This window comes from Lissotriton helveticus, chromosome 7 (genome assembly GCF_964261635.1).
Source record: "Lissotriton helveticus chromosome 7, aLisHel1.1, whole genome shotgun sequence".
Taxonomy (NCBI): Eukaryota; Metazoa; Chordata; class Amphibia; order Caudata; family Salamandridae; genus Lissotriton; species Lissotriton helveticus.
In genome coordinates, this window is record NC_136068.1 from 1,208,390,283 (window position 1) to 1,208,416,781 (window position 26,499).

A 26,499-nucleotide genomic window follows, 5' to 3' on the forward strand; every position below is an offset into this window, starting at 1 on the left:
CCGAGCACGCCTAGCTCGAGGGACACAGAGTTGGAGCATGGAGTTAGAACGGAGATGTCTCGACTGAGTATATCTGGGAAGACGGGCCTTAAGGTAGTGGGGACAGGTTCCGAGTAAGGCTCTAAATGCCAGGGTTAGGGCCTTAAATTTAATTCTGCTAGCTACCGGAAGCCAGTGTAATCTAACCAAATGCGGAGAGACATGTTGCTTAAATGGAATACGTGTTACCAGTCTCGCAGCCGCATTCTGAACGGTTTGTAGCTGTTGAATCAGGTATTTCGGGAGGCCCAGGCACAAACCGTTGGCATAATCCAGCCTTGAGGTGACCATAGCATGGATTACCGTTTTACGGCATCCCTCCGGCAAAAGCCGGAGAAATTTCCGTAAGTTTCTCAATTTACTTAAACATCCTCCGACCACCTGTTGAATGTGGGGCAGAAAGGATAAGTTATCATCCCACTGTACTCCCAGGTTTTTAGCCTTAGTACTGGGGGTAGGCGCCGTGCCCATCTCTGTTGGCCACCAGAGCTCCGCAGAAGGGTGAGGGCCTTTCCCAAAGAAAAGCACCTCAGTTTTTCCGGCGTTCAGCCTCAACTTATTAGTGTTCATCCAACAGGCCAAGTCGCGAAGACAGCCCTTAAAGTTAGCAAATGCTGCCTCTGATGCCTCTGAATAGGGGAAAACTAACTGGGTGTCATCGGCATATGAAATTGCCGTGACACCCCAGTTAGAAATTAAAGTAAAAAGTGGAGCTAGGTAAATATTAAAAAGCAGCGGGCTGAGTGCCGAGCCTTGTGGTACACCACAGTCCAGGCGCCTAGCTTTGGACACAAAGGTTCCCAATGCTACCTTCTGGGACCTATTAGATAAATATGAGTGAAGCCAGCAGAGCGCCTGGTCTTGTAGTCCTACCTCCGCCAATCGATGCAGAAGCCTTCCGTGGTCAACCGTGTCAAAGGCGGCCGATAGATCCAGGAGCACCAGCATAGCAGATGCCCCTGAATCCAATGACCACCTAACTGACTCGCCCACCTCGATCAGGGCGGTCTCAGTACTGAAACCTGCCCTGAAGCCCGATTGGGTTTCATGCAGAATATTATTTTCCTCCACAAACCTATTTAGTTGTCGTTGGACCAGTTTCTCCAACATTTTGCCAGGAGCTGCCAATTGTGAGATTGGTCGCAAATTGGTAAGATCCTCCGGATCTCCATTTGCTTTCTTTTTCAGAGGAAGCAATGTGGCATGTTTCCAACAATCCGGAAACACTCCCGAGGAAATCGATGTATTCCACACATGCTGGAGGACGGGCGCAATTAACTCAGCCATCAGACTCCAGAGCTTGGGTGGACAGGGGTCATCAGGAGACCCGGATTTACACCTTTTTATTTCTTGCAGGGCCTCAGGTAGCGAGATCGTCTGGAATTGACATAGAAACATCAGAGGGCGGCTAGCCTCATCCCTATCCTCTTTTTCCGTGAATCTTGGTAGGGAGAATGAATTATAAACTTTTTTAATTTTGTTATCAAAAAATTCCGAGATACTATCACAGAGTGCTACCGAAGGGACAACCTCTGTCTCGATACATCTAGGTTTAAAAAAGGACTGCACTATTTTAAAAACTTCTTTGCTTGAATGATCTGCTTGCTGAATGGAGGTGGTAAAATAATGTTTTTTAACCTTTCTTATTGATTTGTGAAGTTCTCGAATGGCTTCCCGGTAGCGGGCACTTGCCAGTTCACAATAGTTTGCCCTCCACAGCCGTTCCAATCTTTTACAGGCTGATTTTTTTGCCTTTAGTTCCTCTGAGAACCAGGGGGCCGAGGGAGATTCCCTCCGTGACATTGCTCGTTTAACAGGGGCGACATCCTGCACCATGTCATTAATCCATTTATTCACAGCATTGGCATCAACATTTGTGTTGGCAGTTAAGGGCAGAGGGTTCCGGGCTAAGGCTGGGCCAATAGTTTCAGGTCTCAAGTTTTTCCACTGTCTCTGCAAGACAGAGTGTAAATGCAATGTGTAGGAAATCTGTCACTCGACTTCAAACACAGAATTTAAAAAATTAATTCTGAGGCTCCAAATGAGTCTCAGCAATTATAACACAGTTTAAAAAAGAAAGACTCGCAGTTTACACGTCACCCAGCTGCTGCCAGCTTGCACTAAATCACCTCTCTCACTCAGCGCCTAGCTCGCGCTGCTCACACCAGCATGGTCGATGTAGTAGTAGTGCTTAGTAGTAGGGTGCTTCCATCAGAGGAAGAATTACAGAACTTTACGAGGGGTCTGGATTTGCCGGAATTGGGGGATGAGGATGTGAAACAGCTGGGAAGAAACATCGAGGTGAGGGAAGTGCGAGTAGCAAGTAAAAGTATCTCACGGAAAAAAATGCCGGGATCCAACGGTTTTCCGGTGGAATTATATCTCACTTATATCGATCTCCTTGTGCCCTCGGCTGGCATGGCTCTACAATGAGGCCAAATGGTTGGGTGGGTTGCCGGAATCCACCAGGGAGGCCATCATTATCCCTTTATTGAAACCGGGCAAACAACCCTGGGATAGAACGGCGTATCGCCCTCAATCCATGCTAAACCTGGATTACAAAATTCTGAGCAAAATCTTAGCGACTCAGCTGCTGCCCCACATGTCCACGCTGATCCATGCCGATCAGTCCGGGTTCATCCCCGCCCGCAAGACAGCGCTTAATATACGACGGCTCCTACATGTTCTGGAGGCTGATACTTATGAGGTGGATACCGCAGCGGTGTTTGCTGTAGACATCGAAAAAGCTATCGATAGTTTAGAATGAGATTACCTATTCCATGTCATGAGTCGGATGGGGTTGGGGCCGGATTATGTGAGCTGGACGGCTTTATTGTACAAAGATGCCACGGCCAGGGTGCGGATGGGAGGAGTGATCTCCGAGGCATGTAAAGTGGGAAGGGGCACACGGCAGGGTTGTCCCCTTTCCCCGTTGTTGTTTGCTATAGCGGTGGAACCTCTTGCGGCACACGCTCGGTTGGGGCAAGCGTACCAGGGATTGGACGTGTATGGGCAGGTCCACCATATCGCACTTTATGCGGACGACCTATTAATGTTTTCGGCAGATACGGGGGAAGCCCTGCGAGGAGCGAAATCTCTGCTAAGAGCCCTAAGTACGGTAGCAGGGTTGAAAGTCAACTGGACAAAGTCGTGCCTATTTCCGACACGCGGAGGTAGAGAATGTCCGCAGTCTGTAGAAGGGGTGTCCTGGGAAGATGAGACGTCTTCCCTACATGGGTACGGTGATTTACCACGAACAGGGAGATATCCTGGACGGAAATGTGGGGAAGGCGATTAGGGGTACCAAAGCTAACTTTGAGTTCTGGTGCACCCTCCCTTTATCTGTAGCGGGACGGGTGGCACTACTCAAAATGGTGACCCTGCCGCGCTTGCTCTACTTCTTTGGGACTCACCCGATCTGGATACCGGCGAGCTACTTTCGGAGGCTTCGGGGGCTGATCAGTTCCTTTCTGTGGGGTTCCGGCAGGTGCAGGGTGGCGCTCGGGACGCTCATGAGACCCCGAACAGAGGGGGGACTAGTGGTCCCAGACTATGAAACGCACTAGCTAGCTGCCCAACTTCAATGGTTCACACAATGGGTGGCGAGGGCCACTAGGGAAGAGGGAGAGGTGAGAGAAGCAACGGGCCCCTTGCTGGTGCTGTCTCGTATAGTGCTACGCCTCCCGCTCGGAGATATGCAGCTCACTCAGGAGGTTGCTACAGCGTGTAAATGTTGGCACAGATATCTACGACGAGGGGGCATAGCGATCCCTTATGCGCCCGATATCCCATTAAAACTGTGCAGGGCACTGCCGCACGGAGGAAACTAATTACAAAAAGGGGGTGGTGATGGACAGAGTATCTGAGTTAATCAGAACACTCCTACCCAGTCAACAGATCAGGGCTTGATCCATCACCGTTTTTTAGCTCACTGCACCATCCCAGTTCAGAACCTGGCTATATGCAAATTAGTCTGTCCCTGGCCCAGTGCATCATGGGAACAGGGCAGACCAAACTACCAAGCCAATTCTTCACTGGAAAGGAAACAAGCTTCCGGGGACCGGTTTCTGGCATTACAGCCGTCTTCGGCCCGGCTTGCTTGAATCCTGATGGTGCAATGAGCAAGGGACTCATGTCTGAGCATACCCTTCCACACTCATGGTGGCCAAAATACTGGCGGAGACTGGAGGACTGGGAGCAACAGGGCTTAGCGACCATGGGAGACCTATACGAGGACGGCAATCTGCTGCCATTTGATGTCCTCAGGGACCGTTTTGACCTGCCCGGGGGGGACTTCCTGGTTCATGCTGCGCTCACGGCAGCGATTCGTAAACACTGGAAATCGGGCTTGACAGAACCGCCTATCTCTATGGGTTGCCAATACGTCGTGGTTGCTGCAGGCACAATCAAGGCGGTCTCATGTTTGTATAGGCGCATGACCCACGAAGCTCTAACACCAATGGTAACATTGAAGGCGAAGTGAGAAGAGGACATAGGAATGGATATACCAGATTCGGTATGGGATGGGATAGTGGAGAGAGCCAGGAAGAGTACGCGTAATGCGCGGTTCCAGCTGGTGCATTTTCACATCCTACATAGGGCATATCTGACACCAGCCCGTTTACATAAATACTTTCCAGCTCAGTCCGCGGCCTGTCCAAGATGTGCACAGGGGGACGCCGATTTTAAACACATGGTGTGGGCGTGTCCGGCGCTCGATTCCTTTTGGCAAGGGGTGTCGGCACTGTTGAGGGATGTCACTGAGAGGGACATACAACCCACTATGGCGCACTGCATCCTCCATTGGTTTCCCCACACCTCAAAAAACAAAATCACTAGTAAATTTTTTGATCTGGGATTCCTCTTAGCTAAAAGAACCATAACCTTTCAGTGGAAGGCAAACAAAGGCCCCAATGTAGATAAATGGAAGCAGGAATTTAGTAAGTGGGCCCGATGTGAGGGGGAGGTTAGGCTACAAATGGCGCATGGAACAGGAAGTGAACAGGCAATAGAGAGGGCAAGAGCCTGGGAGAGGTTGGTTATAGAATTCACACTCCCCGCAGACGAGGATGGAGGGTCCCCTTCACATAGCCCTGGGACACACCCGCCATAGAAGGTCAAGATGAAAGTAAGTCGCCTAACACTAATTGATTGGACACTGATGCCCCACACTGGGCAGTGAGACGCCGCATACCACATAATATCCTTGGATCCAGTAGCGAGATAGGAGTAAAGAAGTCAACCCCTTTCTAGCCCAATGGGGGCTGCACAATGACACGCCTAAGGGGGAAGGGGGATGGTGAGTGTTGACGAGGGGGGAGGAGGGAGGGGGAGAGGGGAAGGCGGGGAGGGACTATAGTTGGAATAGTACATAGGTGTTTTAGCGCGGGGGGGGCTTCCGGGTGTTTTAGTTCGCCCATTTGCCATTGGTTGCGCTGCCATTTTAATGGCCCAGAGCACAAGAGGTATGTGTATGCAAATTTCACCGATGCCCATGGACATTAATTGTGTAATAGTCTGGGGGTAGGCTGATGCTCATGCTTCTTCTATGATACGAGTGAACTGTCTTACTGTGCTCTAATTGCAATAAAAATTGTGTTTAAAAAAAAATCATAATGAGGGGGTAAATCATTCCCATTCCTGCTATCAGCTGCATGGTGGCAAGATTTTGTCAGAGTTGGAGCAAGGATTACAATCAGGCAATATGGTACCCATTGACCTTTAGTAATATTGTAGTGCAACATCGGTCGGAACTGTGTTGTAGTTGGTTTGGGGTCATATATCTGAAGCAACATTGGCCCCTCCTCTGAGGCACTAGTACAGAGATTGTGATGAGTTGAAGGGTTTCAGATGGTGCCAAAGATGGATCTGCCACTAAAGTATACAAAAAAGTAAGGGATGGAATGCTTAAATTGATCTCAGCCACAAAGTCCATGTAGATCAATCTGCCAGCAGCAACCCACCTGAGGGCCTCTACGGATCCTTAGGTCCCGGATGCAAGCCAGGTGGAGCAGGAAGAGGCCCAATTATCAGCAATATGGCCTCCCTAAGTGGTTCAATCTTCTGTAGTGTCATCGATGGCCTAGGAAATTTGGGGTGCACCTGGACCAACTATAGATTCAGCTCAGCAACTGGAGATCTGGAGGAAGACCAATGTAAACCTAGACACCCTTGAACTTTCCCCTTAGTTAGAGAGTGGCAGGATGGGGTCAAGTCCCGCATCACCTACTTGTTTGCATTTGGACTTAGAGTTTTATTTACGGGAGGACATCAACGGCAAAGTTGACCTGCAGGAGCAACCTACTGGAGTGGGAGAAGTCCACAACCTCAGCTTGGAGGAGAACTTACACAGGGCCTGATACTTCTTGTGTGTAGACATATACAGCTTTGTATTTCAGTCCTAGATGACCTTCTGGAGCATGAGTGCGCACTTGCAGCAGGACTTTGAAATGTACCTTGATCCCAAACACCAGAGACAAAGCTCATCTGGGTTAATAACTGAAATATATTTTCTGCACTTGGGGCATGGTGTGAAACCTGTAGTCTTAGGAGAGACACCTTTCCATAGCACACTGGATTTTTCTGTTTTAGTAGTCATCAGAAGGCTGATGAAACTAGGAGTGGAACTCCGATATTGACATTGGAAGGCGCAGAAGAAAAGTAAATTGCCATTGGTGTGCAGGGGGGCACTTTAATGCAGCTCCGAGCCATCATTCTTGGGGCAGTTTGGAGCCACGCGGGACCACCTAGCGCACACAAGAGTACTGCTGAAAAAGTTTTCATATCGTGTCTGGTGCATGGGAAATATTCTAGTCGTAAAGAACATATGGTTAGACGTATCCTACATAAAATAACCTTTGGTCTAAATTCTACAATGTTGAATATATTACTTTAATCAAGAGATCTTTGCTATCTCTGACAAGCTTGTGGGTGATACAAAGGGTTGTGTCTAGTCCAAAATGGCCATACCTCTTGGGACTTTCCCCCACATAAGATAAGGTTATGCAAGGTTTACCAGATCCAACTCAAAGTGAAACATTTGCTAGGAACAGGGAAACACTGTTGGTGTCTGGGACTACTCTGCTGTGCTTAACATGGTCACTAATATGTCAGCCTATATATACAGCAATAACAGGACTCACAGGCTTATTTTCAAGCCGCTTGCGCCACATGTTTGTCACTTTTTCCCATGTTCAAAGTGATGCACTGGCGGCAGAAATGGCTTGTAAATAAGCCCAATAGAGTGTGTCTCCTTTGAATTCTAGAGGCCACTTTTAAGTGCAAATTAACTTTCTTAATGCATTGTCTCTCAAATAGTGAAATGTACCTTCAGCTTGTAGCTCATTTTTTTGGGGAAAATCTAACCACCACACCGGAATGCTCACAGACTCAAATTGTGTTTGGGCAATACTTGTTTTATAGTAAATCAGATTACAAAATACTGTAGAGTATATCTTCTTTTTCTCAATGCAATATTTCTCTGTGAGAGCAGTTTCTTAACCACTATCATCTATTTTTACATGTCCTGGTTGTTAATGAAGCGAATGAGAACTGAAGAGCTGCAATTAAAAATCCTGCAATGTTCCCTCTAATAACCATCAGAACTACTGTAAAACGTGGGGTCAACCAATGGATCAGTACCTTATATGTTTCACAGGTTGGCAAAGCCTAAATAATCCTAAACTTAATGCAAGTCTTATTGTGAGGTTCTCACTCGGCTGCACTGTAAGGCGATATCCGGAGGTCCGACTAATGGAACACAGCTACTGTCCCAGTTGTGTGATACAGTGTAGTTAAGCATCAAGGGTAAGGAAAGAAAGGGATAAGAAAAGAAAGGGACCTTCTGAGTAGTAATATTTCCTGAAGCTCATAATGTTACTGGTATTGCTAAATTATTAAATACAGGTAAAGGTCGACAACCCTCTGGGACATGAGCAGACTAGGTAGGCTGTGTAAGAGTAAAGGTTTCATGCATTGGGACAACATAGAGATATCAAAAGTGGGAGATCTCTGGGTTCAAGGAAAGGTGATCCCCTTTACGCAACTTCAAGACCAATATGAAATGGCACCCACGGAATGATTCTGCTATCATCAGATCAAACACGCCCTAGAGGCGACAATCACCCCTGACACTAATCTCTCTGAGGCCTCACCACTATAGATTGTTGACAGACTACATGGACATGAAAGCAATATTCATAACATATCATAAAATCGTCAATAACTTACCCGATCCCATGCAAAACCTGCAAGATAAGTGGCAGGAGGAGGAGGGGGACCTAGATAATACCGGTAGGCAGGAGGCTTTAGCATCCCCTAGAGAAATAGCGATCCCATCTAGATTACGCCTCGTACAGCTTAAGATCCTTCTTAGAACCTACTATACTAGACCTACTCTCTACAAGATGGGTAAGACTGTCAGCCAACTCTGCCTGCGACAGTATGGGGAGCCCGGCAATTTCTTCCATACAATTTGGGATTGTCCCGCAATAGTGCCATATTGGAAATCAGCTATGTCCACCATCACGAGAGTGAGCGGGAGCCCAGTCCCACCAGAGCCCAAACGCTGCCTTCTGAATATCTGCGATACCAAAGGGAATGATGGACTGAGCGTTTGAGCAATTCAAACACTCACCCCCAGTCACCTGATCTGGGTTTAATCCATCATCATTCTTTACCTCACTCCACCGCCCCCAGTTCAGACATGGTCATATACAAATCAGTCTGACCCTGTGCCTCATGGGAACAGTCCAGCACCGAACTGCCAAGCCATGTCTTCCTTGGACTGGAAACAAGCATCCTGGGACCGGTTTCAGGTTCATAATCCTCATCAGCAAGGCTATCTTGAATCCAGTGGCAAAGTGAATAAGGGACCCACGTCTGGGCATACCCTGCCAACTTAGGGCGAACAAAGCGATACCAAAGGGATGATGGACGAAGCGTTTGAGCAAATCAAACACTCACCCTCAGTCAACTGATCTGGGTTTAATCCATCATCATTCGTTATCCCCTTTGGTATCGCTTTGTTCGCCCTAAGTTGGCAGGGTATGCCCAGATGTGGATCCCTTGCTCGCTCTACCACTGGATTCAAGATAGCCTTGCTGATGAGGATTATGAATCCGAAACCGGTCCCAGGATGCTAGTTTCCGGTCCAGGGAAGACATGGCTTGGTAGTTCGGGCTGGACTGTTCCCATGAGGCACAGGGTCAGACTGATATTCATATGGCCATGTCTGAACTGGGGTGGTGGATTGAGCTAAAGAATGGTGATGGATTAAACCCAGATTAGTTGACTGGGGGTGAGGGTTTGATTTGCTCAAACACTCCGTCCTTCTTCCCCTCTGGTATCGCTTTGTTCCCCCTAATTTGGCAGGGTATGCCTAGACCTGGGTCCCTTGCTCACTCTACCACTGGATTCAAGATAGCCTAGCTGATGAGGATCATGAATCCAAAACCGGTCCCAGGATGCTTGTTTCAGGTCCAGGGAAGACATGGGTTGGCAGTTCGGGCTGGACTGTTCCCATGAGGCACAGGGTCAGTCTGATTTGCATATGGCCATGTCTGAACTGGGGCGGTGGAGTGAGCTAAAGAATGGTGATGGATTAAATCCAGATCAGTTGACTGGGGTGAGGGTTTGATTTGCTCAAACACTCTGGCTATCATCCCCTTTGGTATCGCTTTCTTCGCCCTAAGTTGGCAAGGTATGCCCAGACGTGGGTCCCATGCTCACTCTACCACTGGATTCAAGATAGCCTGGCTGATGAGGATTATGGTTCCGAAACCGGTTCCAGGATGCTTGTTTCAGGTCTATGGAAGACATGCCTTGGCAGTTCGGGCTGGACTGTTCCATGAGGCACAGGGTCAGACTGATTTGCATATGGCCATGTCTGAACTGGGGTGGCGGAGAGAGCTAAAGAATGGTGATAGACTAAACCCAGATCAGTTGTCTGGGGGTGAGGGTTTGATTTCCTCAAACACTTTGTCCATCATCCCCTTTGGTATCACTTCTGAATATCTGGGAGGCGACTGACCTTAACTCCACTGCTCAGACTTGGGCGACACTAGGGATGATGCTAGCCAAGAGAAACATTGCTAAACACTGGTTAGCACTCACCACCCCCACGGTCATAGAATGGTGTACAAATATGGATATGGTGGCAGAAAAAAAATGTATATGTGCGCAGAGGTTGCCCCAAAAAATGGGTGTGCCTATGGGGCAGATGGAACACCTATGGTGGGGGGGTATATGTACGTTGCCAATAATAAACCGTGAAATAGAAACCAGTTAGGAGGATCTGGATACCACTGAATATACCTATGTGGACTCATGAAATGGAAGCATGCTGTGTATTATAGCGGTGATGTAAGATGACGTGATCTATACTGTATAATTGCATCCTGATCTATATGTAAATTGATGCTATATTTGTACCACTTAATGTTAATTAACAAAAAAAGTTTTTTAAAAAAATACCGGTAAATGTTTCCATTGACCATTTAAAGAATATTGTAAGTCTTAGAGCAGTTTTCTGGACATATAGAGGAGAAAGATTGTTGACCCAGGGCCGAAATTGATAGCTGAACTCCCCGTGACTTGCAACATTTAGGATAATGCAGTGTGGGGAGTATTTTATCTCATATAATTAATGTTGCTTTGTTGTTCGTAATTTCTTTTATTAGCAGAGACCATGTTCCACTCACTTGACTGATGCTCTCATCCGTGTGCCTGCGTTCCTCTGCTGCTGTCTCGGAGCCTACTTTCTTCAGATGACGAGGGAAGATGGAGAGTGAGCCTCCGTGCATAGTCTCTATATACTGGAAGTAACAGATTGAGTTACAGATTGATGCCAGCACACAAGCACACTGTTTTATCTGTGGCACACCAGCTTCTTACACGCTGAGTAAAGGACGTCATGTCACTGCACCATGGTGATGTCATGGATCGGCTGTAATGATTTATTACAAACGCCTAGGTGTGCCATTGTCTTATAACAGGCATATTCATTCATCAGAATACTTGAAATAAGAAACTAAAACATGAATGTTTATAAGCTTATCATGCTCTTCCACATTTAAAAATGTAGGATTTATAGTTGTACAAAATAAATTTGTAAACTGTATTCGGCTAAAAGAAAGGTCTGACAGCACCGTCGGAATTCAGTTTTCTTCATGCCCTAGTCTTAAAGTTTCAGTCAAAAACCAGAGTCTGATTTCTATTTGAGTTGGATCTGTATTATTGTGGGTGTGGTAAAACGCTGCATTTGTATGTTTGGTCGTACACAAGCTATAAGGTGAATTGTCCATGCGATAAGGTGAAAACATCTGTCTTTGTCCTATCATCCTCCCTCGGATTGTAAAGGAGGCCGCATTCTAACACCAAACCACCAGGGGTGAATGGTCACACATTGTTATCTGTATGGACAATGCTTGTTTTTGACAATACTGGTTAGTGAGCTCACAAAAAGACAAACAGTGACAGAATGAATAATCCATGACACTCGAAGCAACAGATTAAAGTGTCTTATTTCATTGTCAAGGAAATACACCAGAGATGCTGTTTTTATCAAACACGCTTCTAAAAATCAATACAGAACTTCTAATGTGAATCATCTGCTATGCTTTTTATGACATGTTGCTAATGTTTTGCAGAACAAAAAACGCACAATCTTAACATTTGTATAAAATGACAGCTTTTTACAGAGCATTGTGGCACATGGAATACAAATATCATCTATATTATGTACATTATGTACAGTTCGTGAAAAACACAGTACGTACTTTCAATGAAAATATACAAAAATGCACCCAAGTAGCAGATCACGTGAAAAGTTTCTGTACAATCATGACCTAGAGCATGAAAGGCACACACACCAGTAAACAGAATTCATGCAAAACATAGGTACAATCTGTGCAATGAAGCAAAACGACCCCACAAAAATGTATAGTAGTTCTCTAAATACATTTTCAGTACTTAAACATACTGTAAGTGCAAACATGTACTGTTCCTATAGCTTCACATATAGAGGGGCCACACCAAGAGAGGTGAAGACAGTACGTGAAAGCAAACTGTTCTGATGATGCAATCAATGACACTTATAAATATCAATAAACAACAAAAACTGTGCCCCCTCCCATGACCCCACACATAATTTCAATTTAGCAACTGATTTTAAGAAATCCAGTTTATCAACACTTATTTATATTATATTTCAAGTTTTCATTAATGACCTTTTCAAGTTGGCCTGTTGATGTGAATGTTTGAAGTTTTAGCATTTCTGGAGTCATGAACACTTCTGAAGGTCTTTTATATTTGCAACCAACTAAAAGCTCGTCTCCTCCTGCAGGGATGTGACAATGCTGCTTTAGCAGCTTGTGGGTTATTATTAAAGGGTTTTCTCATGAATGATGTCCCAGCGCCTAGAGACCCTAACGGGTAATTGTGCGCTTTACAAATGTGGATATTATTATTAGGTCTGAAAACTCAGCTAGGCATCATGAAACACGGCGACATTCTGGAAACCGTGCGGTTTGGGATGGAGGATTGGGGAAAGAACCAGAGTTGCTGTCGGTTCAGAGGAAGGTTCCTTTAATTTGTGGGTCACTATGCTCTTTACAGGCTAACCAGGGGCGCAACACAGGCCCCTGCAGAACAGGGGGACCCAAGCCTTCAGGGGCCCCAAAACACTTCAGAAAGGCCCCGTTCCACCCAAGGTAAATGAACATTTGTTAGATATGGTTAGACTTAGGGGCCCCTCTTCAAATGCTGCAAGGAGGGCCCCAACATTTTATGTTATGCCACGAAGGGGAACCCTGCCTGCCTGGAGAAGCCAGGACAGGTCTTTTTCTACTTTTGTGCTTGGCATTTCTTACTACCTCAGTCAGAAAAGTAGGTTTAAATCTGCACCCATTTCCTTTTAATTGCTGGCTTGAACTTGGATGGCACAGCAGCTCAAGTGTACTGACCAAGATCAGCTCCTTTTTCTAACTCACCTTCCGCTGCAGCGCCATGCCAGGGGGTCACACCAGTTGCCCAAACCCAGCCATTCTTAACAGAGAGAGAATAACAGCACAGTGTTATAAGACACCACAGGAAAAGTTGGATTGGGATCAAAAATAGGCCAGAGCACCAGGAGCAGCCAGTTCAGGTAAGAGCAGTGGGGCAGGGCAGGTGTGGAATCCATGGAATAGGTCCAATAAAATTAAAAATATAATAAAACTACTTACCTTGCACTCAACGCATCGCTGAGTCAGCAATGCGGCGAGCGCAAGATAAGTGGTTTTATTTATTTAGTTTACCTATTCTGTCGACTCCGCCCGCCCAACTGCTCTTACCTGAACCGACCGCACCTGCTGGGCACCCTAAAAAAAGTGGCCTACATTTGCGTTTTGCACCTTTTTGCAAAACACTACTTCAGTGTATTATGAAAAGGAGGTGGACAGGGGGTTCTCTAAAAGAGGCATGTTGTCTAACTACACTGAGATAAAAAAAGAATGCAAATTTTGCCACGACTCTTTGTCCACGGATTAATTCACAATGGTGAACTTCACCTAAAGATGAGGCCACTTTTGCTCAGGCCCCCTACTCAATCAGCATACATTAAAGGGCTGGCCCAGCGAGAAACTGGGAAGGACACCTCCGGACTGTTGGTAACAGAGAGGTAATTGAGGCCTATCTGCCTCCAGAAAGGCCACTCAGGCTCCCACTTGGCAGCTGGCGGCACCTGAACAGCACAGACACAGCCCAATTCGGCCGCCATGCTGTCCAAAAACACGTCCCACAGCTGCAACTCAGATACCAAACCATTGCCCTAGTGTTCTCTGTACCAATACGACCCTGAGCACAAGGGCTTTTCGAGAAATATCTAAAGGTAGAGCGTGACGCATAGTTCACAGTGATGGATAAATATATACAGTATGACAGAAGGCAAACGTCATCTGCTTTCTAAATCTATTTTATGTCCTGGTTTGCTTATTCTGTGTGATGTGCACTCGCTGAACACTGTTGCACAAGCATGAATGCCAGTCCGAGACCTCCAGACATCACAACCTGCGCTTCATAGCCTGTTCGTCTACTATGATCCCTTCAATATTTGTGTGACTATTATGTTATGTAATTAAACCCAATACTTTGAAATATGTATTTATCATCATAAAGTGAGGGCAACATAATTCTTTTCCAAAGCAACTTTAGGTGGGCGGATGTGTGCTACAAAATGATGCCGTCACAGATCAATACACCATCAACCATCGAGATGTTCAATATCCAGAAGCATTTGTCACGATGGAGTACATCGCAATGTCTTCATGTTGAAAATATTATTTGCCTTCATCATATCCATAATACACAGCCCCAAAGTAATTTTTGCACGTCGCCCTGTCCTGGCATTCACTTTTCAGTGTGTAAAATCTCAAGAATATGTACTACAGTATTTACATCAGGTATTTCTGTTTTGCACCATAAAGATAAACCTACTAGAGTGAGTTACTAGCAGTTCAAGCCACTAGGCAACTTGACAATGTCTTCTAAAAACGGTTTTACAAATGATCCACAGCATCCTGTGAAGTAGAAATAAATTGTTCTGTTCGTAATTTAGGACGGACAGAGTATACATTTTATATGTATTAAAACTCAGATTTTCTGAAGGAAAATAAACGAAAAGGCAGCATGTTGCAAAATTTATGTTGGGCCTTTTCTCCATCACAGACTGCTGCTAAACATGTATGCAGGAAAAGAACGCCCTCTTCTGCATGGATCTCTACTCTTGAGGAGTGGATCAGCAATGCTTTTGCTACCAGGGCAAGTTCCATCCGTCAGCCACGCTTGTGTTTGATTTACTTATCTTCATTTATGTCACCTCAGTGCTGTCACTGAACAGTTGAATGCATCCATCTCCTCTGACTAGAACACTTCTGCTGATTTACAAACAAGATTACAGGCACAATCCAAATCTGCAAAACTGGCAGCAGCATATAGCTAATGGTTTCACAACACTGACTGTCGAAATAAAGGCAGCACAGTAAGACAACTCATACAAAATAAAAGACTTTCTGTTTTCTCTGCAGACGGAGGGCACAAAGAAAACTGCAACTCGCAGGTTTCGATTCCAGAAAGACAATACTGTGCGACATCCTTCTACCTTTAGTCATACGTTTTTGTGCTAATATTCAGGCACCTTAGATCAGTGTTCACATGGCAACGGAGATCAAAGAGAATGTATAGGCTGAACTGGATGGTTTAACTAAATATTGTATCTTGAGTACGTGTACAATATGAAGATTTTACACGGTTGGAAAAGTATACAATGATGGTGCACGTAATGTCCTAACTCAGCTCCTGGAGTGCGTCATTAAAGTATATAATCTGCACTAGTGCACGTGTTTGTATTGAAGGCAATGTTTAAGGCAACTTTTTAAAAATAGCACATTGGCACACATCCTGGATTAAGGACATTTAGGCCCTAAAGTCTAAAGTTTAGAGTACAGCTTGTGTTTTTAAAGCACATATCTCTAGTCTTTTCCCTCAGCTTATATGAAATGTGCCTTTGGTATTCACCAACTATACTATCGTAGTACATCTTTTCCCCCTAAATGCAAACGGAGAGCTCCTCCTCAAAAAGATTGGAGTAAATGTAGAGTTAGGCTGGGGAAGCTCCCCAAAAACTCACATATTTAATGGGATAGAGACCAGAAAAGATTACACACTTTGGAAAATGTTTTCTAAGTGGAAAGAACAAGTGCAAATGTAACTGAGGCTTGTCATACTGGGGGCAGACCTCTGGAGTATGGCCGGGCGAATAAAAAGCGTGCCGGGAATCTCTATAGTTGATAGGATTCTGAGCCTACAGCAGGGGATATTTGAGGATGCCAAAAACAAATACATCTATGAAAATCTTGCGTGGAATTCTACACTATGTGGACTGTTTTTGAAAATCAGACCCACTGTGCCTAATTATTGACACAAAGGGAAATCATAGCTTTTGATTAAATAAATATATTTCACTAATAACTGCATTTGTGAGATGTCCCCGAACATGCCATATGAAGGCCAGCAGGTACTCAATGCTTCAGTTAACTTTTATGGCGGATGTCAGACATACTCTGTGACTATAAAGATGGACGTCATTTAACTCACCCAACTTTGAAAAAAAAGTCAATAGCCAGATGAGGCTCTAGATGAAATATTTCTAATTTGCATTTTTCAGTTCTTCCATCACAGCAGAAGCCAAAGCAAACAATGGGAATCATAGGAGTCTTGACCTGGGGACATACTGAATGAGAAGAAAAGTAGGACTGCCAGTTTACGTAACTTCTGATACTTCAAATCTGGAAATCATGAATTTTTCGTTAAAATTTCTAGAGGGTTTTTCTGGAATTACACATATTCATAAAAGGCTTAACAGGAGGATGGTGGCACTGAGCTGTGAGCTTCTCTCGTATGAAACATTTACCAAAAACACTTCTGATCTGCATGAGGCTACCATGACAAACGAGGAGTATGTTCACATTAACACTGCGGATGTTAATGCCTTTTGTCCTCCGAGTTGCCTAGTCTTTTCATTCAAACACACACTTGACAAGGCTATTTTAAAACCTTTGATTCCACACATCTTCTTTTTAGCAGTAAATCGAATGGATTTAAGAAAATCAATACCCACAATCCGGGATGCAACTTTAATTTTAAGGGCAGCGTGTGTGTTCTAAGCACCATTATATAGGAACTCAGAAGACAGGAATGTTTTTTATTGGAGTATTTTCCAATATTTTTTTATTTACTTTTACAACCAGAGGTAGTGATTTTTATCCAGTATTTAAAACATTATGTTCCAGTTATCCCCTCCTCATATATCTATATATATATTCTGGATACAGTAACGCATTGTTTTCACAGTCAATGAAAGTGCATGAGGACAGCTACTTGAAAGCAAAGTGTATGGTCCACAGAAGGTTTCCTACCTATCTGCGTACATATAACCTTACACATGGGCAGACTCTCCGATACACTGAGGTGCCCAGTCACATATACTATAGTATACAAATAATATTATTTTACAGTATTCGAGTGATTCCTAGATCCAGCTGGATGTGCAGTTATCAGTCTGCTGTGACTGGCTTCGATGCCCTACAATGTTCATTCGGTGAGTGATTAAGTTTTAATCTCCAGGATAGATGGGTTGTGGTCCAGGATTGCCAGGATAATCTTGTCCATGTACTGTCTCAATCTGAGATTGATCTCCTCCTGCTCTTTTAGGGCTTCCATGAGCTGAGAACAGAGAAGGAAGATGAAAAGTGGTGTAATTATGGTGATCATATACAGAGTTCTTCCTTGTTTTGTCCACTGTTACCAATACCACCACGTAGAAAAAGCACATACACTGTACATAAATGCAACAACTTTAAATGCTGAATTAAAGTCATATACTTCAGTTTTGGCATTAGCAAGAAAAATGGATTTCACACAAAGGCAGGCTTGCTGTGTCAATATGTTCATACCTCCAGAAATAGGCAAAAACGTACTATATGTGGTGAGGGAGGAAGGCAAAGGTGTGCCATCAAGGGTGGAGAAAGAATGGCATGTCTTAATAAATGGAAAAAGGCAGGCATGCATCCAGAGTCAGGAAAATATACAGCATGAATTCAGGTGGCTACAAGAAAACCCTAACCTATGGTAAAGTGACCAATACCTATCAAAGAAAAAATATGCCATAAATGGGTAAAAGACATGGCTGCAGAGGCGATTAGCAGAAAGAAATGCCTCCAAAAGAAAACCAAGAAAAAACACAATGCCTCTTATGGAGAGCAAAAGTAGACTACACGTCATTCAGCATAGGTTTACTATAGATCTTTACTCTGTCCAAGGCAATTCGTCACAGTCAAGACTCTCTTATTCTCAAGAGCCTATACAAATACGTTTATTTAAACATTGTTTTGCAGCAACCACTCTTAAATGGCCAAATTAATAATAGGTTAACTTATGAGTATTCTAAAATGGCAGCATGTTACGCAAATGTGAAAAAATGCACGAGTTTTGTTTTAGACCATGTCTTTGAAGCCTGTGGAATTGCAGGTGACCTAATAGGTGGAGCACCTTTAAAACCACTGCAGAAATGGAATGTAGGCATTGACATCAGTGCAAAAGTATAATGACAGAGAAGAAAATGAGGGGTAGGATGGAAAGGGAAGGAAAGTGGTTGCCAATCCTATTATTAAAAATACTAGTTTACTTTTGCACAGAGCAAAAGGCGTATCAATGGTGATGTTTGATCTACAAGGAAACAGCAAAGTTCACAACAGGGCTGCGCCTCTAAAAGTCTTGTTGAGATGATTTGCTTACCAAGCATTTGCTTGAGACACATCTAAGCCTCTATGACATGCAACGGCCTCTACCAGAGTCCTATACGCCTTTCAAATGCACTGGCATATCTGGAAACATTGCCTTTCTGGCTACTTCCTTAGTACTTTCAGTACTAAATAGTTAATGCAGATGTAGCCAGAACCTTTGAAAGATATACCTCCCATGCGTATAAGAGATGCAGTAATTCAACGTCTCTTCAAATCATAGTTCAGCTCTTCTTTGGGCTTCCAAGTCCTGCATTGAAAATTCCTTACATTGGTCAACCCACTTTAAGTGCGACTAATATTACAGTGAGCATAATTCCACATCCTAATATTCTGCTGCTTGGCTCACATACACTTTTTAATATATGCGTATAGCCCATACCTCATCCCTTGATGCAGAGTCAATTTCCGCTGCCAAAGACTGGGCTTTAGTTTGGGTGGAAAAGAGATTCTTCGCCTCATAGAGGCTCAGGCTCAAAATTTGTCCATTCAAGTCATCATTCTGATCCCGGAGCTTCTGGTTGTCCTGTTAAAACAACAGAATGTTATCAAATTTGAGAAGTGATAATGTGTTATTACAGTTGATTTCTAGTGGCACAATGCCTGTAACCAGAGTGATGCGTTTTCAAAAAGCAAAAAGAAAACTGCTTTTTCCTTCTTCTAATAGGTTTTCTAAAGTGAAACTATCAGCATGAACCAGATATTGATCGCAACTTGTTTATGCTTTTTCCACGCTGTAGGTCATTGCAGAAAATAAATATCTCAACAAAATCTGAGCCTGGCATTTTTTTATTCACCTTACTGCTTCTAATATCTTTTGGCAAATATTATGAACTTATTTTAGCTGTGTTTCAAATTCGAAGTACATATTTTTTGTAATTCTTTTGGTCTGCAACAAACATAAAAGAGCAAGCCACTTAGAAATGAAGTGTTTTTTATGAAATAAAATAACGTCTGCCATTCATTAAAAAGATATTGCAAGTCACCTTGTAATTCCATGATTTTATAAAGGAACTCGGTCTTCAGCCTCGTTCCCCTACATCTCACGGAAATCTTTGGTGCGCTCTCTCCCAGAACTACGACAAAAGCTCGTCAGATTTCTAAGATGGGCTTTAAGATGGAATGAAGTCCTGCCCTTGCTGCACAATCTTTCTAAAGAAGAAGTGTCTTAAATTTTTTTTTAATACCTGCAGTAGATGGGCTAGTCCCACACAGGAGAACAGGAGGAACCAGACATTACACGCTTGACAAGTAAACTCAACTGAACTGATGAAATAAAACGATTCTAGGCATAATGTGAAAAATGAAGTCCTGGTCAATAGAAGGTCACTTCTCACTCAATTACATAACCCAGGACCCCTTGTCATTGGGTTAGGTTGGAGTTCACCATGAAACTGCAATGATATTTGCTACCCTGGACAAAATGACATTAATCCCCCGGCTGCAAGGACACATTTTCTGCTAGTAGGGACAATCTCGATCTCCCCTCATGGTGATGCTCACTCAGCCTGCAAATAAAAGCTTTCCCTACAACTAAACCAGTAATTTTTCTATTGTAAAGAAAATTCACGCCCCATTATTTTCCATGCGCATTAGTCACAGAGTTGATTTTCCGGGTAAAGGATTTTTATCAGATTTGTTTTGCATCTTCCTCATCAAAAATAGCAACTGCAGTCTCTTTAGTAGTGCTGTAGCTGTCACTGTTGCTGTGTTTCTGCATGACCGGTTTGTTTTCTGGGAATAACACCAGTATACCCTCGATGATAGGCTGAATATCAAATGGTGGCACAGATGCTGTCCACCTTTGAGGACTTGAACACACATGACTGAACTGGAGCACTTTTGTTAAATACACTTATTTAATACAGAAGGCCACTCAAGCCACCACAATCCCTCATGTACTAGTGAGTTTGGAAAACAATTATTGGTGTGAAAAGTTTAGCAGACAGGAGTATGCCTCTGCCTCTGTGAGCTGGTCACCGATTGTTTTGTTTACTCATGTGTAGTCCGCTTCCATAACACAAGAAGACAGCAGATGGAAGCAATAGACCTGATGGCGGCAAGACAAAGATATCAATAATTAATGTTTTACAAGAGGCATGGAATGCCACAAGCTAATGTTTTAATTACAGATTTACATAATGTTAGATTCTTCCTACACAGTCTCAGAACAGATGGAACCCAAATATGCTGCAGGAAAATGGAGAGTTCTTCCTTGTGTGCAGACAGCCAAGTGCTGCCTCTGGATGTTTCTGACAGAGCATAACATGTCTGAACTAATCAGCATCAAGCATGTTATGTTATGTGGATTTGAACAGGGCAGCGGATCACCAGTGAGGGTATCCAGGCCCTGAGTAGGGCAGGCCTGAGGAGGGAGGAGGAGAAAAGGCCTGATTTGCCCGGAAAAGACATGCATTTAGATTCCTTCGAAAGTCCATTAAGGAGGGGGAGGTTCTTAGGTGTTTCGGGAGGTCGTTCCAGGTATTGGCTGCAAAGTATGAGAAGGAGCGTCATCCGCTTCTGGTCTTCTTGGTGTGAGGGAGATGTGCTCTATCCTGGGATGCTGATTTAAGGTGTCTGGTGGGTTGGTGGAAGTAGAGGTGGTGGTTGAGGTTAAGCTGGATCGGGGTTGTGAAGAACATTGTAGGTGCAAAGTTTCATACATACATGCAAAAGAAACATTCCTAAAGACACACACTGCGTCATGCACAAACATGTCCTAGAGTCTTCAAATTCTGTCATGCGAATGTCTACTTGTAAGCTTTTTAACATTCCAAACAAATCTCAGAACTATGTAAAAATGTTAATGCTGGGTCACTCAATAAATAACTCTGTCAGCTAAAGATAGATATCTCTCAAACATGTTGATTCTCCCTCTGTATGTTGGAACATAGGTAACATCTTTGAGGCTGATGACACTTGAGCAAAATCATATTCAAAACAATTGCAAAGTTACTGAGAGTAAAGCATGGATAATCAATCACTCTTATCCCTCTACTAGTGTAAGGTATTGTGTAGATTGATATGGGAAACCTTCCTCTTATAATGAAGTTTTAGCCAACTTTCTTTATTTTGCCCATCACTGAGGCTGAAGTAAACATATCATGCAGTGTTAAAAGAGGTAAAACATTGAGGAATCTCAGTGAAATATTCAAACAAGTTTATAATTGTTCACAAATAAATCAAAATATTTCAGAAAATCTTTACAGTGTAGGTGTGCTGTAAAGTAATCACTGAGACACGAGAATTGGTCGAAGATTTTTTTATGGAAACAGAGCGATCTGCAATTTTCTATCAAATTCACTGAGGGTCTTGCGTTTTATTTTCCAAAGAATCTTAAACTTACTCATTATTTCACTTGTCTCAGGGGCTATTATAATGGCTAGTACAGTTTTGCTGTAGCAATAATTAATGTTATTTTTTCATCAATTCTCACGCGCACATACATTACACTTGTGGCTTTCTTTGCTTTGTAGTTTTCAACTATCTCTATTTAATGCAACAATGAAGCGAATAGCCACAGTGTTTCCAGTTATGTTGCACTTTACAAATAAAAGAAATAAAAAACAATGAGAGTAAACTCACTGTACATTCTGCACATCTCTCTACAAAGGCCGCACTGAAAGTGAATTTGAGTTCAGTAGCTGCTGGTTGGTGAACACAAATGGGTGCAAATGTTTACTGCACCTGTTTTAGTGCTACTGCCATCCTCGAATGTACACTCAGCTCTCTCTAGATCTGTTATCGCACTTAAAGGACGAAACAGGAAAATGCATATACAAGACACACAAAATGGGCATGCACACTGTGCGCCTTATTCTGCCCGGTTGCTGTGCAAGAACTGCACATTATGGCCATCGCTTCCTATTCTCCTTCTTTCTCTATGAGGTATGGAGTGCTTCATTCTGCTTCAGTGATCAGCAGGTCGAAGGAGAGTGGCAGCCATGTTAAACAAGGTATACATACACAAAGAGCACAACATTAAAGTCTTATTGTTTTACAAAATCACCAGTTGCACATATAAAATGATGAGGCGGTATGTAAAACTCGGTCAATGAAGAACCTACAAAATTCACATTGATTAAGACAGTAATCAGATTTTAACTGGAAGCATTACTGTGAATAAATAAGAGTGCAAGCTCTGCAGATTATGGGGACTGTAAATATAATGTGCCTTATAACGGATCTGAGAGTCTGGTCCGTTGAGCTCATATGATGCCAAAGACTGTCATTTAATGTTCAATGAATGTATTTTAAATTAAAATTTAATCAGAGCTACTGATGAAAAGTTTATTCTAAATGTTAGACCATTTAAAAAATAGGTCCACTTTCACTAATATTACAAAAATGTTCATGTGTAGAAAGGCCATAAATCTCATTCACAAACTGTACCAGAAAAATAGATCTGTAGTGAACACTTATTAAATTGCGTACTCTCATGTTATGTATCTCAATCTGGACCAAGCAGGAAACCAGTTAAAATTGGTTGGTTACGTCGGATTTCTTGAAATTATGACATTGTCTGTAAGATTCTACAGTTAGTTTATCCTAAAATGTTTTTACCAGCCTATGAATACCAGAACTGTATTATAACCTAGGAATTCTTTTGATCTCTAGTAATGTTACTGTCAATGCTTGTTTTCTTTCTTGGCGTTATAGAGATAGATTTTGCAGAGAATTTTGCACATCAATTGTATTGGATTACTTGCTGACTTTGACAACGACAGGTATGGAACCTTTTCTTACTTGGATTACTTTTAGACCGCATACATACTTTCTCATGCCTCTCAGATTAAAGACATTTCTTGGTCGCATTCCCTGAAGCCGGCTTTTTTTACTAATAAACTCCCACCATGTCTTTGCAACCCCTGTTCAGTACAAACGAATATTTATGTTTTTTCGTAAATGTTATGATTCATTAGAAAATGTTTTTTAGTACGGATTTGGGGTCGGTTAATCTCATAGTGGAGACTAGTTAAGCTTTATCTCCAATGTTTAGCTTTTATCTATGTTTGCATGTTAGTGGCCAAATAACCAGCCTTCTATCAAACGTAGAAGTATTCTTTTGTTGTGATAAAATGTTTTATTGTTGGATTGACTTATGTATTTAGGGGACTTTAGGGGACTTTAGATCATTCATTTTATTAATTCTATATGGGCACTGAATATTGTACTTGATTGAGTTTTGCAAATTGTTGTTTTATGCATCTTTTCTGGTTATATTTTGACTAAATAAAGAATTGATTGAACATTGTCCAAGCAAGACAGCGTCTGACCTAGGTCAGACTACTCCACGACCAAATGAAGAGTAAACCAATGTTTACTTCATTCATCTCATGTCCTACACACCATTACCTCCATTGTATACACAATTCTCACATTCCAAGTAGACTACAAAAAAGAACGAAGTTGATTCTAAACTGAATATCTGTTGCTTACTATGGATGCATAAATTATTACAAGAAACAATAAAAGTAAAAAAAAAAAAGTAAAATGTGTTTTAAAAAGAGTTGCAGAAAAAAATATATTTTTGTCTTCTACTAAAAAACCAAGTAACCCTGACCTAGAACGGCTATCACAGGCTCTCGATTATTTCGGCCCTGCTGCCTTTGCTCCTTCAATCAACTCTGGCTATATTTAGCATGGGCACCACATTGGACGCATCTGTTTTGAATAAAACATCACTAATACAGACAGTACATAGGCCTCTCTTACCATTTTTAGACGCTTAATTTCATGCTCCATTTCCACTTCCCTCGTTTTTGCGTTGAACTCACTGATACTGGAAGAGGAGCTCCTACCCTTCCCGGGTCGCTCACAGTCTAATTTATACAACTGTAAATGCTCCAACTCCTTCCTCAAGTCTTCAATGAGCTAAAGAGAAAAAGAGAGAACATGTTATGCCAATGGTGCTTCGATCTGCCAGTATGTTATAATCACTGATGAAAAATGACATACTGATATACAAGACCAAGCCAAGACCTGTTCAATTTGTAGACTGGAAATTCATATTTAATCAAGGAAGTTATTCAACTACAGGATGAACAATAGAATCTACTTTTTGAAAATGCAACATTCTTATAAAATGAAGCCATAAAAGCAGTTACTTTACTTTTTAGACTCTCAGTAGTGGCTCCTCCGCTATGGCGGAGGGGCGTCGCCCCAATGCTTTTGAGCAGTGTCAAGGAAAGGAAATTTAAAATGATAATAACTTTGAGGTAGCAGGGCATTTGAGGAGTTGTTTTCCCACTCCTAAGTGTGCAATGACTGTTTGGTCGGCCCTCTCAGGTCGCCCAAACCAGTCATGCGCACTTTCCCTGTACCCATGCAGGCTGCATTACAACCTGCATGGAGAACCTGAATGCTCAAAACTAATCCGATTGGTCAGGTAAGCCAGGGTGCTTACCAATTGTCCCACGAGGAGCACAGAAGCAAGGAACAGAAACGCAGGGGTGGGACCTGGCGGCAAGGTAACTGTATTATACATTTTTTTTTACTGTGATTTATATTTCACTACCTCACGCCCTGCGCCCGCCCCCCACTCCCACCCATCCTCCCTCTCCACAACCTGCGAGTTATGCCGGCCGCCACTGGAGAATCTTAACATATAATTTGCACACAAACACAGTACTGATTTGGAAGTAAAATATTGTTGATCTTTTGACTACTAATTACGTTCAGAGATGCATATGGGCGCCATCATAAGGGACACACAATATCACAAGGAACGAGAAATCCACTGGTGGGAAACTATTGTGAATTGTTATTTTGATAAATTGTTGAGTAATGATAGTGTATGCTCATATTTGATAAAAACATCGAAATCCACAGAGATAAATGGTTATCAGTCCTGATAACCATTACAATAAGATAGTGCCAATACCTAAATATTGCAAATCTCAAGTCATCTAATGACACTTATGCGATCTGAAAGAGAAAGCCAGCTTCCCTGCTAAACAGACAAAATTTGCGAAGCAGCTGGAAGCAGAACTCCAGTTACCTGCAGAAGAGCACAGACTACTACTAACTGTATGAGATTAACTGAACCCTGTTCCTATTGCATTTTTCCTGAGCTGTTAGAATATTGGGAAAAAACATATAGTATGAATTTCCTTATACAGTATGATTTTCCTATCATTTTAAGACGTAAGAATTCATAATTTAAGGGTAAAAGGGGAAATATGTTTGATGTTTGATAAATGAGCCTGCTCTAGTTAAGATTAGAATCCCAGATCACTTACTGAAAGCAATATTAGTGCATTAAGAAGCAATCTAAAACGTAACAAATTATAGGGTAATCACAGGTGCCAGAGTCTCTAGAAGGAACAGGCTTTTCAGGGACCTCTATTCTCGGTACTTCTTCTTCTATAACACTATGTGGGTATTCAGCACATTATTGTAATCTTAACCATTTAACTAGAGAAGGATATGGCCAAGGATTAGTCCAAGAGTAGGATTCAGAACAAATGGACGGAGCTACACCTTTACCAGGTTGATCCGGAAACTCATTATATTTAGGAGCCCCTATCTCCACCACCAGAAAACTGCAGACTACACAGAATGCAGCAGCTCGCCTTCTCCTAAACCTGGGCCGACGAGAGTCAGGCACAGCTGCATTAAAGAAACTGCACTGGCTGCCCATCAAGGCCAGAGTTGTGTTTAAATCCATGTGCATTATGCACAAAGCCATGTGGAAGACCGGCCCAGCCATGGTTTGCTCCCTTGCAAACCCTTATCTCCCTACACGAAGCCTGAGATCCAGCTCAGCTTTCCTGGCCACCGTTAACAGAACTATACGGGCAAGATGGGGTGGACGCTCCTTCTCTTGGAATGCCGCGAAAGCCTTGAACTCCCTGCCTGACACCCTCCGTGGCGAGCCTAATCTATTGAAGTTCCGTAAGGAACTGAAAACGCTTCTCTTCACCTAATCTGGCTCTGTGACTTCTCATGACTCAAACAATATAGCGCTACGAGGCCTCCGGGTAGAATGCGCTTAACAAAACTCTATTAATAATAATAATAATCCCTTACACTGGTGAGTAGGCACTAGGCAAAGAGCCCCTGCCTTGGAACTTCCAAGCGCAAAGTGTAGGCATGTTGAAAATGTTGAGAAGTGAAAAGCTGT

At 43.0% G+C, this 26,499-nt stretch overlaps 1 protein-coding gene and 1 long non-coding RNA gene across 4 annotated transcripts in view; one reads left to right on the forward strand and one right to left on the reverse strand.

Moving 5' to 3' along the window:
- LOC144770125 (uncharacterized) overlaps positions 1-11,158 on the forward strand; it is a 161,493-nt gene extending 150,335 nt beyond the window's left edge. The window contains exon 3 of the long non-coding RNA XR_013598806.1: positions 10,719-11,158. This is a non-coding gene — a long non-coding RNA (uncharacterized LOC144770125). The remainder of the gene's footprint in view (positions 1-10,718) is intronic.
- A 385-nt stretch (positions 11,159-11,543) lies between these two features.
- Positions 11,544-26,499, reverse strand: part of RAB11FIP4 (RAB11 family interacting protein 4) — a 1,218,119-nt gene continuing 1,203,163 nt past the window's right edge. For all 3 annotated transcript variants that reach the window (XM_078654398.1, XM_078654399.1, XM_078654400.1), the window contains 3 exons: positions 24,090-24,248; positions 18,757-18,900; positions 11,544-17,298 (listed from right to left, as the gene is read on the reverse strand). In XM_078654398.1, the coding sequence (XP_078510524.1) occupies positions 17,182-17,298; positions 18,757-18,900; positions 24,090-24,248 (420 nt within the window). In that variant the 3' untranslated portion in view covers positions 11,544-17,181. The remainder of the gene's footprint in view (positions 17,299-18,756; positions 18,901-24,089; positions 24,249-26,499) is intronic.